Source organism: Schistocerca nitens, chromosome 9 (assembly GCF_023898315.1).
Source record: "Schistocerca nitens isolate TAMUIC-IGC-003100 chromosome 9, iqSchNite1.1, whole genome shotgun sequence".
Classification (NCBI taxonomy): Eukaryota; Metazoa; Arthropoda; class Insecta; order Orthoptera; family Acrididae; genus Schistocerca; species Schistocerca nitens.
The window spans coordinates 415145362-415165352 of NC_064622.1; the positions used below are offsets into that span (position 1 = coordinate 415145362).

Here is a 19991-nt window from a genome sequence, read left to right on the forward strand (position 1 = left end):
TTTAGAAACATAATTTGAAGAAAGGATGTCTTTTACGAGGGTAATCCCAAAAGTAAGATCTCCTATTTTTTTTATCATTACAGAACTCTGTTTTTGTGGCAGTTCGTTACATTGTTAATTGTTATGAAGAGTGCTTCATGCACTGTTTGTAAACATGCGTACGCCACGCTGAGGCACTCAGCCTTGGCTTGGCAGCCGTTGAGAATGGAGCTCCCGTTGGATGTTACCGCCAAGTGCGAATTGTGCGCAGTTATCCGGTTTTTGAATGCAAAGTGCACTGTGCCGATTGAAATCCATTGTCAATTGATGGAAGTGTATGGTGAGTTGTGCATGGATGTCAAAAATGTTTGTAAGTGGTGTAGGTTGTTTGCAGCTGGTTGGACCGAAATTCACAACGAACAAAGGAGCAGGAGACCACCAATTTCTGTGGAGACAATGCGTGAAGATCGGCGGATCATCCTGGATGATTTCTGCACAGTGGTTCCTGTGGTTTCCCGAAGCACCGCTCACAGAATTTTAACGAAGACATTGAACTACTGGAAGGTGTGTGCAAGATGGGTGCCATGCATGCTGACTGACTGCGCATTTCTTCGCCGCCTTGCATTCGAACAGGACAACTTTCTGGACTCAATTGTCACGGGTTATGAAACCTGGGCATACCACTTCACACCTGAGACCAAGCAACAATCACCAGTGGCGGCATACTTCTTCGCCAAGCTGTGGAAATTCAAACAAACACAGTCTGCCGGTAAGGTAAAGTCATGACAACCGTTTTTTGGGATGAGAAAGGGGTATTGCTGGTCGACTGGGACCACAATTAACGCAGACAGGTACTGTGAGACTCAACTCAAACAGGCAATTCAGAACCGGAGACGAGGAATGTTGAGAAAGGGCGTACATATACTCCATGACAGTGCTTGCCCACACATCGCCTGTCAAACTGTTGCTCTCCTGCAACAGTTTTAGTGGAACATAATCACCCACCCGCCCTATAGTCCTGACTTGGCACTCAGTGACTATCACCTGTTCCCTAAGTTAAAAGAACATTTGGCTGGAAAGCGATTCAGCTCCGACGACGAGGTGAAAGAAGAGGTTCATAACTTTCTGAACAGCATGGCGGTGAGCTGGTATGACATGGACATACAAAAACTGCCATAGTGTATACAAAAATTCATCAACAGAAATGGTGATTGTGTCGAAAAATAGCTAAATGTTCAAACTGTAAACTGACGTAAACCTTTTTAGAAATAAACAGGTGTATGTACTTATAAGAAAATAGGAGACTTTACTTTTGGGATTACCATTGTATAAGTGAATGAGATAGTTGTTGTGATCTTAAGTCTGAAGACTAGTTTGATGCAGTTTTCTATGCTAGCCTGTCCCATGCAAACCTCTTCATATCAGAATAATTATTATGATCTACATCTCCTTGAATCTGCTTACTGTAGTCAAGCCTTAATCTCGCTCTAAAATTTTTATGCCTCACACTTTCCTCCATTACCAATTTGACTATTCCATGATATCTCAGTATGTGCCCATCAGCTGATCCAATCTTTAGCTGCCAAATTGTCGCATTGTGTATTTTTCTCCCCAGTTATTTTCACTGTATCTTCATTAGTTATTTGATCTAGATCCATCTGATCCTCAGCACTATTTTCTACCACCCTATTTCTAAAGCTTCCATTCTATTCTTGTCTACGCAACTAATCATCTACCTTTCACTCCAGACAAATACTTCCAGAAAAAACTTATCAGTAGTGTAGTTTATATCAGATATTAACAAATTTCTCTGTTCAGACTCCCTTTTTCTTGCTATTGCCAGCCTGCATTTTATTTATTCATTTGATAAATTACAGTAGACACTCTTTAGGCTGCTCTATGCACAGACTTACTTAGAACATGAAACAAGGCTTGTGTTGAAGTTTTGACTAATGTGATGCTATTGTCACCCATTGCAATGGTTTAAGGCTATATTTAAGAAGGCTTGGCATAGATTTTCCAAATATAATAACTCGCATGTGTAAAGTACCATTTTGACACAGCGTTGTTTTGATTTGGATCGTATATATGTTTTTGTTTTGTCTAGTAAAGTAATTATGGATCTCACAGTATTTCTGTAATCTGCAGGTGTTACCTATCCATTTATTTTAAAGAACATAAGTGTTTCCATAATCTAGATACATGGTAAAGGAGCAGTACCAGAGATATATGTAGGGGTTTACGTGAGTGTCAAGGTTTGCATCCAAACCTGATTCTAATGGCTCTTTTTTGTAGTTCAAAAGTGCTGGTAGCTGCTTTAGAGTTTGCCAAGAAAGTGACCCCATATTTAAGGTGATAATGAAAGTAGGCCTGAAATGGGTTCATTACTCATCTATCACTACAGCAGGATTTTAATGAGCAACGAAGGTAGCATGTCTTGCTCAGTTTCATATTAATGTATTCAGTATGTTTATTCCATTTTACATTGCTTTGCAGCCATAGTCCTAAGAATTGCTTTTCCATACCAGTATCACATGGTTCATCAATGATGGAGACAGATGGGATGTACATATCCTTGTTTGGAGCATTGTGGAATTTTAGTGCAATAGTTTATTATTTGTTATAAGGTGTAAGTTGTTTTGTGACAGTGTTTACTGGTTGCTTTAATTCTTCCTTACTTTTCCCTTTTGACAGAATTGTAGTGTCATCTGCAAATATGATTGTTTTATGAGCATCCACATTTAAGCTTAGATAATTTATGTTCAGAAAGAGTAGATGATGTCCCATTACTGATCGTTGGGGTACACTGTTTGTTTGTTTTGTTGTATGTTTGTTGTATGACAAGTGTACAGAAACCGTTTTCAGGTTGACATTTGTGTGCTTGATGCACACTGCTTGCTTAAGATTGCTTAGGGAGGAACTGATCCATTTGTGGACATCGACTGCCATATTTTTCAAGCTTTGACAGCAGAATCTAGCTTTTTATAGGTCAATGAACACTCCTATTGATTCCTGTTTCATGTCTGTCAGGCTTAGTATGTAACTGATGCACTCATAAATGGCTGCTGTTGTTGATCTCTTTATCTCTGAATACATTTTGTTCATTACATAGGATATCGTTTTTATTTACAAATTTCATAAGTTGTCATACACAACTTTTTCTGATACTTTTGAAATGCAAGAGGAAATTGTTATTTACAGTATTCCTCTCACAGTTTTTTATGTATTGGAATAACTTAGATGTTTTCAATACATCATGGAAAGTGTGTAAGTATTTCAATTAGGTTTGGTCCACTCTCCTTTAAGACTGTTGCAGGGACACCATCAGTGTCCTTTTATTGCTTTCACTACTTCATCTTGTGAGACAGAGCTGATATGCATTGTCCCTCTACATTCACTTATAAAATAGTAGCAAACCCAAACTCCTTGTCCCCCTCTCTCTACCCTTGCCCTCCTTCCCTCTCTTTGTTGATCACCTCCCCCCGCCTCTATCCATCTCCTCCACCCACCCACCCCATCTATGTTCATCCCCCTCCACGACCCCCTCCCCCTGGCCTCTTACTCCTCTGTCTGAGTTTGAGCCTTGTTTATTGTTATTGCAAACAAAATCCTTCCTAGTCCAATGGTACCGATGACTTCGCTGCTTGGTCCCCACCCCACCCCCTAAACCAGCCAACCAACCTTCATTGGGAACTGAAGTTATTTAAAATGAATGGGTAAATCAGTTTGAATCATCAGTACAGGTATGAGAGAGACCTCTCCAGCTGCCGAATTTGTGAGGATAGTAGCTTCAGTGACAGTAGTTTGCACAGTTTTAATCTGCAAATGGATAGGGTATTACACAGTTTCAGACAATTCAGAATCTTTTGGTAGTAGGCCAATTCTAATCAGAAGTCTGTAAGGCATAATCTGTATCACTTTAGGCAGAGGGCTACCTTCATAGTCTTGAATGTTATCTAATTTAGCATATGTTAAAATTCAGGATTAAGTAAGAAACATGTTATTTATTTATTTTTATTTATTTATTTATTTTGCCTCCAAAAAATTTCCTGCCTCAAGATTCAGGCCTCCAAAAATGACACAGCAGATACCATATTGAAGATGGGAATTTTGGAAAATTTTTTTAAATGCAGTATCTCTGTAACAGTTATAGAGATTTTATTAGAGGTTTTTTTTTTTATTTGAAAGATAATTGCTGTATGATTACAATGGTATCCTCCGTGTGGACATAATAAGTTCTTTTACTGTCGCATTTTGAATTTTTTTTATTATTTACAGAAATAAACATTTTTTTCAAAAATTCCTATCCAGAAAAGTTAGATTTTTTTATGTTGATTAGTACCATGTAGTACTATATTCTCTGTAAAGGAGAGCTTCCACTTTTTAGTTTGGACAGGTTTTATTTTTAAAAATAATTTTTTTTAAAAATAATTTTTTTAACTTTCAGCGGTAAAGTCCGTCTTCACTGAAGTTGTTTCTTACTAATTTCTTTGTTACAATGTTTATTACTATTGTCTTTGTTGCAGTTATTTCTTATCACTTTCTTTGTTGCTGTTATTTCTTTTCACTTTCATTGTTGCAGATATTTCTTACACTTTGTTGTAGTTTTTTGTCAGTGTCTTTGTCATGGTTTTTCATCTCAGGTTTCTGTATTTTAGTTGTTCAGTGCTAATTTGTTTACTGAAGAAGCTTCTAAGAAATCTGAGACCACCCAGGAAGTTGTATGTTTTCGTGAGGAATTTGCCAGTTGACACAGTTGCACTGTGTTTTGTGAAAAGGACTGTTTGAAATGTCTTCTAACTGGGGCCACAGGAAAGTGAATTGTGCTGACAGTTTGCATACTCGTAAAAGAGTGATACATAAGACAAACAAAAAACAGACTGTGTTCAGGTTGGAAATAAGTGTTCACATTTGAATACTCTGTTTCAAAGTGAAGATGTTTCCAGTGACGACTTTGTGTGTTCAAAATGTTTTGACAAAATAACAACAATGATAATATCTTAATAAGGTGAAGCCACCCATGGTCCAGATGATGCAGATTTTGCATAAATAGAGGAAGAATTAAATACCCTGAATCAGTAAACTATAGAGATAGGTTTTAGTCCTGTTGAGAAACCCTGGTCAGTGAAGTCGAGTTATAAGCTCTATGCATCAAGAAAGTGCAGAGAAATTATTAAAGCTGTGGGTGAATACACTACAGCAAAACTGACCACACTCTTCAAAGTAGAAATTCCATCTTCAGAAGAAAATGAATCAAAGCATTCTTGCACCTTTTGCCAGAAATTTTTCACAAATATCAATTCAGCTGTTGAATATTGTGCATCCTAGAGTGAAAAGGTGCAAATTTCAACTATGATTCCAGCGAAATTTTCAAAGAAAACAATTTTGAACCACGTTCCATCAGTATCAAAGTACATGGTAGACAAATCAAGAAATGTGAGGTCTGTAAAAGGAGTCCTTGGAAGACCAGATCCCTTTTATGGTCATCCTGTAGTAGCAGCTCAAGTTCAAATAGTGCAGTCATTTTATCTGGAAGATAAATGGGAGTGTTCTCGCCAGATTGCCAACAAAAAAGACGCTAAAACTGTAACAGTTGAAGGTCAAAAAGTTGTGAAAGTGACGAGGTACATGACTCACAGTATTAACCAAACTTTTGCAATTTATAAGAGCAACTATACAACTTCACATATTGGAAGATCAAAATTTATGCACTACGACCTAAGTGGGTAGTTTCACACCCACCTAGAGATCTCTGTTTATGTGTGTACTGCGCGAATTTTGAACTTTGTGTGGTAACTTTGAAGAACTTAGTGGAGTACGTGACATGACACCTTTGTTGGCCGTGTGAAGTCATTAGTAGTTTGTGTTGTAAAGTGAGAGACTTCTTTGTTTCAAGAATGTGGTGACACCCTGGAAAGGGAAGACTGTCTTTACAGACACTTGGCCTGGAACACACAGCAGATGTTGTTGTTGTTGTGGTCTTCAGTCCTGAGACTGGTTTGATGCAGCTCTCCATGCTACTCTATCCTGTGCAAGCTTCTTCATCTCCCAGTACCTACTGCAACCTACATCCTTCTGAATCTGCTTAGTGTATTGGTCTCTTGGTCTCCCTCTACGATTTTTACCCTCCACGCTGCCCTCCAATGCTAAATTTGTGATCCCTTGATGCCTCAAAACATGTCCTACCAACCAATCCCTTCTTCTAGTCAAGTTGTGCCACAAACTTCTCTTCTCCCCAATCCTATTCAATACCTCCTCATTAGTTACGTGATCTACCCACCTTATCTTCAGCATTCTTCTGTAGCACCACATTTCGAAAGCTTCTATTCTCTTCTTGTCCAAACTGGTTATCGTCCATGTTTCACTTCCATACATGGCGACACTCCATACAAATACTTTCAGAAACGACTTCCTGACACTTAAATCTATACTCGATGTTAACAAATTTCTCTTCTTCAGAAACGCTTTCCTTGCCATTGCCAGTCTACATTTTATATCCTCTCTACTTCGACCATCATCAGTTATTTTACTCCCTAAATAGCAAAACTCCTTTACTACTTTAAGTGTCTCATTTCCTAATCTAATCCCCTCAGCATCACCCGATTTAATTTGACTACATTCCATTATCCTCGTTTTGTTTTTGTTGATGTTCATCTTATATCCTCCTTTCAAGACACTGTCCATTCCGTTCAACTGCTCTTCCAAGTCCTTTGCTGTCTCTGACAGAATTACAATGTCATCGGCGAACCTCAAAGTTTTTACTTCTTCTCCATGAATTTTAATACCTACTCCGAATTTTTCCTTTGTTTCCTTTACTGCTTGCTCAATATACAGATTGAATAACATCGGGGAGAGGCTACAACCCTGTCTCACTCCTTTCCCAACCACTGCTTCCCTTTCATGCCCCTCAACTCTTATAACTGCCATCTGGTTTCTGTACAAATTGTAAATAGCCTTTCGCTCCCTGTATTTTACCCCTGCCACCTTCAGAATTTGAAAGAGAGTATTCCAGTTAACATTGTCAAAAGCTTTCTCTAAGTCTACAAATGCTAGAAACGTAGGTTTGCCTTTTCTTAATCTTTCTTCTAAGATAAGTCGTATGGTTAGTATTGCCTCACGTGTTCCAACATTTCTACGGAATCCAAACTGATCTTCCCCGAGGTCCGCTTCTACCAGTTTTTCCATTCGTCTGTAAAGAATTCGCGTTAGTATTTTGCAGCTGTGACTTATTAAACTGATAGTTCGGTAATTTTCACATCTGTCAACACCTGCTTTCTTTGGGATTGGAATTATTATATTCTTCTTGAAGTCTGTGGGTATTTCGCCTGTCTCATACATCTTGCTCACCAGATGGTAGAGTTTTGTCATGACTGGCTCTCCCAAGGCCATCAGTAGTTCTAATGGAATGTTGTCTACTCCCGGGGCCTTGTTTCGACTCAGGTCTTTCAGTGCTCTGTCAAACTCTTCACGCAGTATATTATCTCCTATTTCATCTTCATCTACATCCTCTTCCATTTCCATAATACAGTCCTCAAGTACATCGCCCTTGTATAAACCCTCTATATACTCCTTCCACCTTTCTGCCTTCCCTTCTTTGCTTAGAACTGGGTTGCCATCTGAGCTCTTGATATTCATACAAGTGGTTCTCTTCTCTCCAAAGGTCTCTTTAATTTTCCTGTAGGCAGTATCTATCTTACCCCTAGTGAGACAAGCCTCTACATCCTTACATTTGTCCTCTAGCCATCCCTGCTTAGCCATTTTGCACTTTCTGTCGATCTCATTTTTGAGACGTTTGTATTCCCTTTTGCCTGCTTCATTTACTGCATTTTTATATTTTCTCCTTTCATCAATTAAATTCAATATTTCTTCTGTTACCCAAGGATTTCTATTGGCCCTCGTCTTTTTACCTACTTGATCCTCTGCTGCCTTCACTACTTCATCCCTCAGAGCTGCCCATTCTTCTTCTACTGTATTTCTTTCCCCCATTCGTGTCAATTGTTCCCTTATGCTCTCCCTGAAACTCTCTACAACCTCTGGTTCTTTCAGTTTATCCAGGCCCCATCTCCTTAAATTCCCACCTTTTTGCAGTTTCTTCAGTTTCAATCTGCAGTTCATAACCAATAGATTGTGGTCAGAATCCACATCTGCCCCTGGAAATGTCTTACAATTTAAAACCTGGTTCCTAAATCTCTGTCTTACCATTATATAATCTATCTGATACCTATTAGTATCTCCAGGATTCTTCCAGGTATACAACCTTCTTTTATGATTCTTGAACCAAGTGTTAGCTATGATTAAGTTATGCTCTGTGCAAAATTCCAGAAGGCGGCTTCCTCTTTCATTTCTTCCCCCCAATCCATATTCACCTACTATGTTTCCTTCTCTCCCTTTTCCTACTGACGAATTCCAGTCACCCATGACTATTAAATTTTCGTCTCCCTTCACTACCTGAATAATTTCTTTTATCTCGTCATACATTTCATCAATTTCTTCATCATCTGCAGAGCTAGTTGGCATATAAACTTGTACTACTGTAGTAGGCATGGGCTTTGTGTCTATCTTGGCCACAATAATGCGTTCACTATGCTGTTTGTAGTAGCTAACCCGCACTCCTATTTTTTTATTCATTATTAAACCTACTCCTGCATTCTTCCCCCATGAACCATGGACCTTGCCGTTGGTGGGGAGGCTTGCGTGCCTCAGCGATACAGATGGCCGTACCGTAGGTGCAACCACAACGGAGGGGTATCTGTTGAGAGGCCAGACAAACATGTGGTTCCTGAAGAGGGGCAGCAGCCTTTTCAGTAGTTGCAGGGGCAACAGTCTGGATGATTGACTGATCTGGCCTTGTAACATTAACCAAAACGGCCTTGCTGTGCTGGTACTGCGAACGGCTGAAAGCAAGGGGAAACTACAGCCGTAATTTTTCCCGAGGACATGCAGCTTTACTGTATGATTAAATGATGATGGCGTCCTCTTGGGTAAAATATTCCGGAGGTAAAATAGTCCCCCATTCGGATCTCCGGGCGGGGACTACTCAAGAGGACGTCGTTATCAGGAGAAAGAAAACTGGCATTCTACGGATCGGAGCGTGGAATGTCAGATCCCTTAATCGGGCAGGTAGGTTAGAAAATTTAAAAAGGGAAATGGATAGGTTAAAGTTAGATATAGTGGGAATTAGTGAAGTTCGGTGGCAGGAGGAACAAGACTTTTGGTCAGGTGATTACAGGGTTATAAATACAAAATCAAATAGGGGTAATGCAGGAGTAGGTTTAATAATGAATAAACAAATAGGGGTGCGGGTTAGCTACTACAAACAGCATAGTGAACACATTATTGTGGCCAAGATAGACACAAAGCCCATGCCTACTACAGTAGTACAAGTTTATATGCCAACTAGCTCTGCAGATGATGAAGAAATTGATGAAATGTATGACGAGATAAAAGAAATTATTCAGGTAGTGAAGGGAGACGAAAATTTAATAGTCATGGGTGACTGGAATTCGTCAGTAGGAAAAGGGAGAGAAGGAAACATAGTAGGTGAATATGGATTGGGGGGAAGAAATGAAAGAGGAAGCCGCCTTGTAGAATTTTGCACAGAGCATAACTTAATCATAGCTAACACTTGGTTCAAGAATCATAAAAGAAGGTTGTATACCTGGAAGAATCCTGGAGATACTAATAGGTATCAGATAGATTATATAATGGTAAGACAGAGATTTAGGAACCAGGTTTTAAATTGTAAGACATTTCCAGGGGCAGATGTGGATTCTGACCACAATCTATTGGTTATGAGCTGCAGATTGAAACTGAAGAAACTGCAAAAAGGTGGGAATTTAAGGAGATGGGACCTGGATAAACTGAAAGAACCAGAGGTTGTAGAGAGTTTCAGGGAGAGCATAAGGGAACAATTGACAGGAATGGCGGAAAGAAATACAGTGGAAGAAGAATGGGTAGCTCTGAGGGATGAAGTAGTGAAGGCAGCAGAGGATCAAGTAGGTAAAAAGATGAGGGCCAATAGAAATCCTTGGGTAACAGAAGATATATTGAATTTAATTGATGCAAGGAGAAAATATAAAATGAAGTAAATGAAGCAGGCAAAAGGGAATACAAACGTCTCAAAAATGAGATCGACAGGAAGTGCAAAATGGCTAAGCAGGGATGGCTAGAGGACAAATGTAAGGATGTAGAGGCTTATCTCACTAGAGGTAAGATAGATACTGCCTACAGGAAAATTAAAGAGACCTTTGGAGAGAAGAGAACCACTTGTATGAATATCAAGAGCTCAGATGGCAACCCAGTTCTAAGCAAAGAAGGGAAGGCAGAAAGGTGGAAGGAGTATATAGAGGGTTTATACAAGGGCGATGTACTTGAGGACAGTATTATGGAAATGGAAGGGGATGTAGATGAAGATGAAATGGGAGATAAGATACTGCGTGAAGAGTTTGACAGAGCACTAAAAGACCTGAGTCGAAACAAGGCCCCGGGAGTAGACAACATTCCATTAGAATTACTAATGGCCTTGGGAGAGCCAGTCATGACAAAACTCTACCATCTGGTGAGCAAGATGTATGAGACAGGCGAAATACCCACAGACTTCAAGAAGAATATAATAATTCCAATCCCAAAGAAAGCAGGTGTTGACAGATGTGAAAATTACCGAACTATCAGTTTAATAAGTCACAGCTGCAAAATACTAACGCGAATTCTTTACAGACGAATGGAAAAACTGGTAGAAGCGGACCTCGGGGAAGATCAGTTTGGATTCCGTAGAAATGTTGGAACACGTGAGGCAATACTAACCATACGACTTATCTTAGAAGAAAGATTAAGAAAAGGCAAACCTACGTTTCTAGCATTTGTAGACTTAGAGAAAGCTTTTGACAACGTTAACTGGAATACTCTCTTTCAAATTCTGAAGGTGGCAGGGGTAAAATACAGAGAGCGAAAGGCTATTTACAATTTGTACAGAAACCAGATGGCAGTTATAAGAGTCGAGGGGCATGAAAGGGAAGCAGTGGTTGGGAAAGGAGTGAGACAGGGTTGTAGCCTCTCCCCGATGTTATTCAATCTGTATATTGAGCAAGCAGTAAAGGAAACAAAGGAAAAATTCGGAGTAGGTATTAAAATTCATGGAGAAGAAGTAAAAACTTTGAGGTTTGCCGATGACATTGTAATTCTGTCAGAGACAGCAAAGGACTTGGAAGAGCAGTTGAACGGAATGGACAGTGTCTTGAAAGGAGGATATAAGATGAACATCAACAAAAGCAAAACGAGGATAATGGAATGTAGTCAAATTAAATCGGGTGATGCTGAGGGGCTTAGATTAGGAAATGAGACACTTAAAGTAGTAAAGGAGTTTTGCTATTTAGGGAGTAAAATAACTGATGATGGTCGAAGTAGAGAGGATATAAAATGTAGACTGGCAATGGCAAGGAAAGCGTTTCTGAAGAAGAGAAATTTGTTAACATCGAGTATAGATTTAAGTGTCAGGAAGTCGTTTCTGAAAGTATTTGTATGGAGTGTAGCCATGTATGGAAGTGAAACATGGACGATAACCAGTTTGGACAAGAAGAGAATAGAAGCTTTCGAAATGTGGTGCTACAGAAGAATGCTGAAGATAAGGTGGGTAGATCACGTAACTAATGAGGAGGTATTGAATAGGATTGGGGAGAAGAGAAGTTTGTGGCACAACTTGACTAGGAGAAGGGATCGGTTGGTAGGACATGTTTTGAGGCATCAAGGGATCACAAATTTAGCATTGGAGGGCAGCGTGGAGGGTAAAAATCGTAGAGGGAGACCAAGAGATCAATACACTAAGCAGATTCAGAAGGATGTAGGTTGCAGTAGGTACTGGGAGATGAAGAAGCTTGCACAGGATAGAGTAGCATGGAGAGCTGCATCAAACCAGTCTCAGGACTGAAGACCACAACAACAACAACAACTCCTGCATTACCCCTATTTGATTTTGTATTTATAACCCTGTAATCACCTGACCAAAAGTCTTGTTCCTCCTGCCACCGAACTTCACTAATTCCCACTATATCTAACTTTAACCTATCTATTTCCCTTTTTAAATTTTCTAACCTACCTGCCCGATTAAGGGATCTGACATTCCACGCTCCGATCCGTAGAATGCCAGTTTTCTTTCTCCTGATAACGATGTCCTCTTGAGTAGTCCCCGCCCGGAGATCCGAATGGGGGACTATTTTACCTCCGGAATATTTTACCCAAGAGGACGCCATCATCATTTAATCATACAGTAAAGCTGCATGTCCTCGGGAAAAATTACGGCTGTAGTTTCCCCTTGCTTTCAGCCGTTCGCAGTACCAGCACAGCAAGGCCGTTTTGGTTAATGTTACAAGGCCAGATCAGTCAATCATCCAGACTGTTGCCCCTGCAACTACTGAAAAGGCTGCTGCCCCTCTTCAGGAACCACATGTTTGTCTGGCCTCTCAACATATACCCCTCCGTTGTGGTTGCACCTACGGTACGGCCATCTGTATCGCTGAGGCACGCAAGCCTCCCCACCAACGGCAATGTCCATGGTTCATGGGGGAAGACATAGCAGATAACTCTGCAGAAATTACATAGGCGACTTGGGAGGAAAATAAACTAATTAAGGAAACTATAGCCTTTGACAGTTTCATTGATGAACTTGATAAATGGTTAGTGAAAGCAGTAACACAACAGCTTCTGAAGAAATTGCAACAACAACAAATTGCAGAAGTGTGTGTACAGTCTGAAGAACTATGTTTAGTGCTTCACTGTGATTTTGCTGAGAACTGGTCTGTAACTCTCCCACAAGAAGTACAAGGGTATCATTGGAGTAATGACCAGGTTTCAACTTTTACAGGGGTGACATATTTTCAAAACAAGACCACAAGTGTTGCAGATATAAGTGATGACACAGGACATGACTCCGCACATGCTTTGCTAGCAGTGCGCAAAATTCTTCAACTGCAAACAGGTGCAGAGGAGATCATCATTGTATCTGATGGTGCTACTAGTCATCTTAAAAATGGTTACCAGTTTTTGGAATTGAGTAAGTCGCTTGTGCCAACTGACTGGGTATACAGTAATACTGGTCATGGGGAGGGGCTTGTGATGGTGTAGGAGGCCTGCTGAAGGACCATGCTACAAAACACAATCTTTCCATACCAAATACAGCTGCAATTCAGAATGCTGAGGATTTTACAAGCTTCATGAAATCTTACACATCCACATCCCTCATTCTTTTGCCCAAAGAGGAAATCGAAGAATTCTGTGAGCAGAAAAAAGAATGGTCCAAACAAACTATTCCTGTGAAAGGAATTCAGAAGACACAATTTTGGACTCAAAATGATGGGTGAACTCATATTGCACAAACTTTAAAGAGCAAGAAAGAAGACATTTCATTCGTTCCGCTAATACCTCAGAAACAGCAGGATAATATTCTTATTCACAACCTGAGAAGGGGGATGTTTGTGGCTTGTGGGTATGACTTGTGATTGGCGGATTGCAGATATTATAGACACCAGTTATGAGTTAAATGAAATTGTAGTGAACTGGGTAGAGGTTTCCAGCTGAAGGACAGCAACAACACCATCTGTGCTCACTTCCTGTTGACAATGTTTTGACAATTGTGAGTGCTCCAGTTCCTCTTGGTTCAACAGGAAGGCATCACTCTACATCATAGGAAGATACTGAAGCAGTCGAACACATTATTAGTTCGTTGACTGGCTAGTTTCAGTACAAAACAGAGTGCACAGAAGTTGTATAAATTGAAACCTTTAAGTCTTTGGACATTTCAAATACATTTTGGAACCATTTAAAATGCTTGAAAAATGAGTCTCTTATTCATCTTTCAAAACTAAAATTATTTTAAATAAGGCTAGGTTTTGATTTTTATGAGCCTTTTATGTGATTATGTGGTAATAAAACAGGTTTTATGTATGGCAAAAGTTTCAATTGTTTATAAAACCTGTTCAACCTAAAAGTGGAACCTCTCCTTTTCAGGGAATGTAGGACTATATGGTACTAATCAACAGGAAAAAATCAAAATTTTATGGATTGGCATTTTTTTTATTAATTCCATAAATTATAAAAAAAATTCAGGATGCTACAGTAAAAGAACTTTGACAGATAAGTCCAAATGGAGGATTTCTTTGTAATCACAAAATATCTAGAACTGTTCCAGATATACAGCATTTTAAAAAATTTTCCAAGATTCACATCTTCAAAATGGTATGCACAGTGTCATCTTTGGAGGGCTGTATCTCGGAGGAGAATTTTTTTTTTTTTTTTTTTTTTTTTTTTTTGAGAAAACAAGAAAAGATACGTGTTCCTTACTTAGTCCTTCATTCTAACATATGCTAAATTCAATAATATCCGAGACTATGAAGGTAAAATTTTTTCCTAGCCTGTCTGAATTGATATGGACTATGCCGTAAGCAATAAATACACCTTTCCAGTTTTCTGTAACACAGATGGCAAGGAAGGAAACAAAACAGCACATCTTTGTGTGTACAATATTTGTTTGAAATTTTGTATAAGGAGAAAGAACAATTTGTTTAATTATTTACATATCTTGCTATTGTACTTGAAACTGACTGCAAGAAAGAACACTAAACCGCCACATTTTTAAAGCACATCACAGCGATTTCTTTTTCATAGTCAGTCTTAACATAGAACTTCGACATTGTCATTCAAAAATATGTGTAGTCTATGTCAGTTCAAGAACTTTTTCAGAATTTTTAACAGTGTTTCCCATTTATATAGTATAAACATTAAAAAAAATATGTAGCCTATCTTGGTCTTTATATTCAGTAGAGTAGTCTGTAAAAATTGAAGAAAATCGGTCAGGAACTTGAGATATTTGGTAACAGCATTTCCCATTTATATATTACATATGTATTTATGAATTATAGTGTATTGCCTATGTCCATATGAATGTTCATTACAGTATCGTGAGATTTTTTTAATGTTTGGTAACAGTGTTTCACCTGTATATGCAGAGTGACCCAAAAGTTCGTTACAATTTGAAAATCAGTACTTCATGGAATAATGTAGGTAGAGGGGTAAAAATTAACACATATGCTTGCAATGACGGGGTTTTATTGAACCCAAAAAAAGTGCACAAAATGACCAACAGATCAGTTTCATATCATACAAAAGCAATAATTAGCATACCAATTTATTTTAGCAAAGTGGATGTTCTTTATAACAAATGTTCAGCATGTTGGCCGTCATTCATCAATGCCTTTAGTTGAGGGACAATGTTGTGAAAAGCAATGTAAATCATATCAATTGGCATGATGAGAAATTTCTGTCAGATGTCTTTTAGCATACTTAATGAGGTCAGATGATTGTGGTAACTTTTGCAACTTCAGATAACCCCAAAACCAACAATCATACAGATTGAGGTCTGGGGATGAGGGAGGCCAAACCTGACAGACATGGTGGCTTAGAAGGCGATCTTCGCCAAACAGTGTGGGCAAGAGCTCTTTCGCACATGAAGCAGTATGAGGTGAAGCATCATCCTTCCTAAAAGTCATACTTTCCAGCAGGTGTTTATCAGCCAGGCTAGGGATGATCTGACGCCCTCTCTCACTACAGGTCATTTTATCTGTAGATATCATGCAGCATCACTGACGTACTGCTTTCCAGTGCCATCTTGGCCAGTTTTTGCAATAATTTTTGGTTTCAATAAATCCCCATATCATTTTGTGCATGTGTCAATTTTTACTTCTCTACCTACATTAGTCTGTGAATTAGTGCATTTTCAAATGTTAACAGACTGCTATGTCACCCTATATTGCACATATATATTAAAACAAATTGTAGCCTGTGTCCATCTGATTGTTCATTAGAGCATCGTGCAAAAATGTGAAGTAAATTGGTCAACTGTTTTTAGAGAATTTTGGTAACAACAACTTGCCTTTATATAATAGTATGGATTCACTGGCTTGGGTATTCTTATTTAAGTTTGATTTTATTGTGTTATCAGCAACACCTGCAAAAAAGTTGTTTAATGTGTTGGCTACTTTTAAGGGGTTTGTTACGTTTTTATTTTATAATACTCCACATAGCTTTGCTTTATCAGCTGAATTATGAATGTATTCATCATTATCCATTATTTTTGAGGGGATGCCTTCTGCAATAATCATTTCTCTGATGAATAATGCTCAATATGTTTTGTGGGAACACTGGCTGCTGAGTGATTTTTCTGGAAGTGGAGGGTCAATGCCATTTTAGAGGCTCCAGCTTTCTCTCGTTAAATAGCAATGTTGAGCATCCGGTCTCTTTGGTGTCAAGGCAACATCACTTCCTCGAATACCAATCTCTTTTCATTTTAAATATATTTTATGCTACAAAATTGAGGAGTATTTTTCCTTTGTGAATAGTCAGAATAGGCTCATAAAAAAGACTGGCACATTTTTGTGACTTTAGTAACCACTAAGATGAGAGTATGAATTCATTTCTCCAAATTGAATTGTGCTGTTGTTTGGTTTCTTAAAGATAGTTTCCAATGAATTCTACTAATCTTTATGCATTTCTTGACATTCTCCTTAAACTCAGTACAGCACCGGCCAATTTTTCAATAGTAAAAATGATTGTACACCCAAAAACACATTTACAGATTAAAAAAATTTGACTCCATAAATATATTACAAGCCACATAAATTAAATGAACTTCAGTACATATCCCAATATGCTTGATCTGCACATTCAGTTCCTGTATACTCTTATTCAAATACTTGAAGGGGCATGTCACTATTAATTGAGCATCTCCTATCTCAGCAAAGCATTTTATTCTCATGGGAAGCATAACATTCTAGTTGGTTCTCAGTTGATCCACCACAAGACCATCAGTATAAAACCTATATGTAACAGAATCTCTCTCACACACACACACACACACACACACACACACACACACTATACACCTTACTTGTTTTAGATCCTCTGCTCTTTCAAAAAACAGCCACATATATGAACTAAGTTCCAACTTATCTAGAAATAATTCATTTTCCAGTCACAATTAGAATAGTATTCTCAGATGAAGCATTTTGTCAAGAAAAATTCATTAACCTCTGTAAATGTCGAAGTATGAAACTATACTTGAACTCATTATGTCAGTGTTCACCAGCTGACCTTTTTTCAAATGACTGCCATGTTTTTTTCCCATCACCTCCTATGATAGTAACACAGATAATCATAGGAAATGCACCACTCCTGCTGTGTAGCTTCTCTCATGGAATGTAGCCAGATGGCAATCTGGAGGAACCATTATGATAATGTTACAGTGGAGTAGGGAGAAGGAATATCTAACCAGGTCAGAGGTGGCAGACAAAGCGAGCTGTTCTCCCATGACACCATTCTGTGCTTCTTATTGGCAGCTATTTTAGGTGAGCTGGCGGGCTTGCTTCGCCAGCACTACGGTCTGCAGGAACAGCCTTACATTCAAAGAAAATTTGCAACAAATTTTTCTAGTATTGCCCAAAGGGATGGTTGTCTGTATACTGTTGTCCAAATATGCTCTGGTCAATGATTATCCCCTCTGCTTCCTTCAGTTGACTTCCAATTTGCTCATCCCCTCCTAAACAATACTGTGTGTAACTTGAGGGAACGCATTAGTCATAAACTCGAGCTTACTGGCCAAGAAACCGGACTAATCGGCCAGTCATAGCTTAGGGCTGATAAGCACGCAAGCATACCTCCTTAATGAAAACCTCAGCAAACAACAATTAAATTATATTATACCTGATTTCAATTATAATTTGCTTATTTGCCAACAGGCAGTCTTTTTAATTTGATTGTTAACATAAGTTAATGAGAAGCTCCCCCCACCTTCTCCTAATGTTTCTGATTTTTTTTACATCTGTGGTTGTACTTGTATGGCCTTTGCTTTTTGTGTTAAAAAGAAAAGACTGTTCATACGACAGTACTAAAATCTTGGACGAGGGTGCTGATGACAATGCTGTTTAGTGCCCAAACAATTCCCAATACATCCCTATCCCAATCCCACCCCATTCGTGAGGTATTTCTGTAACCCAATCCCTATGTACAGAATAAATTGTGGAGTATAGCTTAATGATTTCTAGTTTTTAAGTATGGCTATATGTTAATTGAAAACAAAGAATTTCCTTTCCCAGTATCCATAAATAAACTGGTCTTATGTGCAGGTTCAAGATCAAGTAACACCCCAATCTTCTGATGAAAAACTGGACCAGCTACAGATCACAGGAACAAAGAAGTTGAATGCAGCTACACCATGTTATAGTTTGAAGCAACAAAAATATGGAAGGCGTCATCAAGACCACCAAACCATCCAGGAGGACCCAGACTCAGATTCACAACAGACGATAGTTTCGTCTGGTGGAGAGCTATTTGATGATGTAGGAGAGCGAGAAGAGCACACTGTCACTACTGATGAACTTAGTAGACTGTCTTCTCCACTTGAGCAGCAGAATTCAGATCAAAGCAAGGAATTTTCAGATAATGTTTCTGAAAAGCCATTGAAATTTGTGTCGAGTTTACACACTCCAAAGAGCTACAGCAGCAGTCCAGTGACATCACAACTAATAGACAATTCTCTAAAAAATTGCTCTGATAATGTAATACAAACATCACACAATAATGGTAATATAAATGACACAGCACACACTCATTTCAACGACACCTCCACTTCATCTAACTCTCACTCACATAACAACAGCTCTGAAGAGCACAGTGTGGAAGAAAAGAATTTTATAAGATCACCTTCCTTGGCTGAAACTATATGTAGTGGTGAAAGCGAAACTGTTCAACAGCCTTGCAACTCAATTGAGAGACCAAAAAGGGTATCAAAAAATACGGTAATTAAAGAAGAGAATGTTGAGATAAATATCAAACAGCATGCACCTATAAAAGAGGAAGAGAAGCAAAGTACATTCAGGAAAGGAGAGCTGTTAGCTGCTTTGGAGGCTATAGACAAAGGGAAAGATGTCCATACAGATGTTGGCGTAGAAGATACTGAAATTGATATTGACAGGGCTAAAAATAAAACAAATCTGATGAGAGAGTTATTTGGAAGTTCTTGAAGTATTTATGTATTTTTGATAAAATCATTTTGTTTATAGAGTATATTTTGATATGAATAGCCAGTTATAATACACCCACACTTTGTTGATGCAAAAAAACAATGCAGGTAGAACAAAACTCTTTAAAGCAATATTCAGTTGGTAGTGAAGAAGCTAATAAGTTGAATGAATATCTCAGTATATAAGTGCACACTTGCCATCCACTATGTTACATGTGCACGATCTTGGAAAGATACATTACAAATCATTCATTTCAGTGTAACTAGTCACATGAAAACACTGTGATAATACATATTAATGCAAGAAAATTTATAATACTAATGTTGATGTGTCTGTGTAGTATATTTCTGTTGGGCTTTAAAATATGGCATGTGTTTCATATTACAACCTTGAATTCAATAAATATATTTACACAGTACCACATGAAATAATAATTTATAAAAGTTCATTAAAATCAATTATAAAAACTGATAGCATAGATAAATTTGCAACAACATGCTGAATAAATACTTTTGAACTTACTTACTTTTTTCAGAAAGCATCATTCTGCCGACTATATAGTTGTTATGCAAACTGGTGTCTCTTGCTTGCCACTGGGTAAAGGCTTTGTGACTCTGCATTTTTCGTTTGTGCTAGAAGCGTATCACTATGATGTCACTGAGGTTATTGACTTATTGGCTTCATTGTATTGTGCTTGAAATGCAGTGTGGATTCAGGTTAGCCCTCAGGAATGGAGATATTAACTTTGAGGACTGGATAGGTATTGTCAATAAATTGGATTCACCATGAACACTGAACTGTGTGATTTCCATATTTTTCAGAAGGACTGCATAGACCTGTGACAGTCTTTTGGCAGCACTTAGGTTCAGTAATTATTTTCACATTATATACATAATCAAAAGTTGCAGAGTTGGCAGTACTTCAAGGAGAGTGGAGATGATCCCAGAA

The 19991-nt window shown here is 38.4% G+C and overlaps 1 protein-coding gene across 5 annotated transcripts in view; it reads left to right on the forward strand.

Moving 5' to 3' along the window:
- Positions 1–19426, forward strand: part of LOC126203200 (lebercilin) — a 201566-nt gene extending 182140 nt beyond the window's left edge. For 4 of the 5 annotated variants that reach the window (XM_049937442.1, XM_049937443.1, XM_049937445.1 and 1 more), the window contains one exon: positions 18147–19426. In XM_049937442.1, coding sequence (XP_049793399.1) covers positions 18147–19043 — 897 coding nt within the window. In that variant the 3' untranslated portion in view covers positions 19044–19426. The remainder of the gene's footprint in view (positions 1–18146) is intronic. The other variant, XR_007540240.1, reaches the window with a different exon arrangement.
- The last annotated feature ends 565 nt before the right edge of the window (positions 19427–19991 follow it).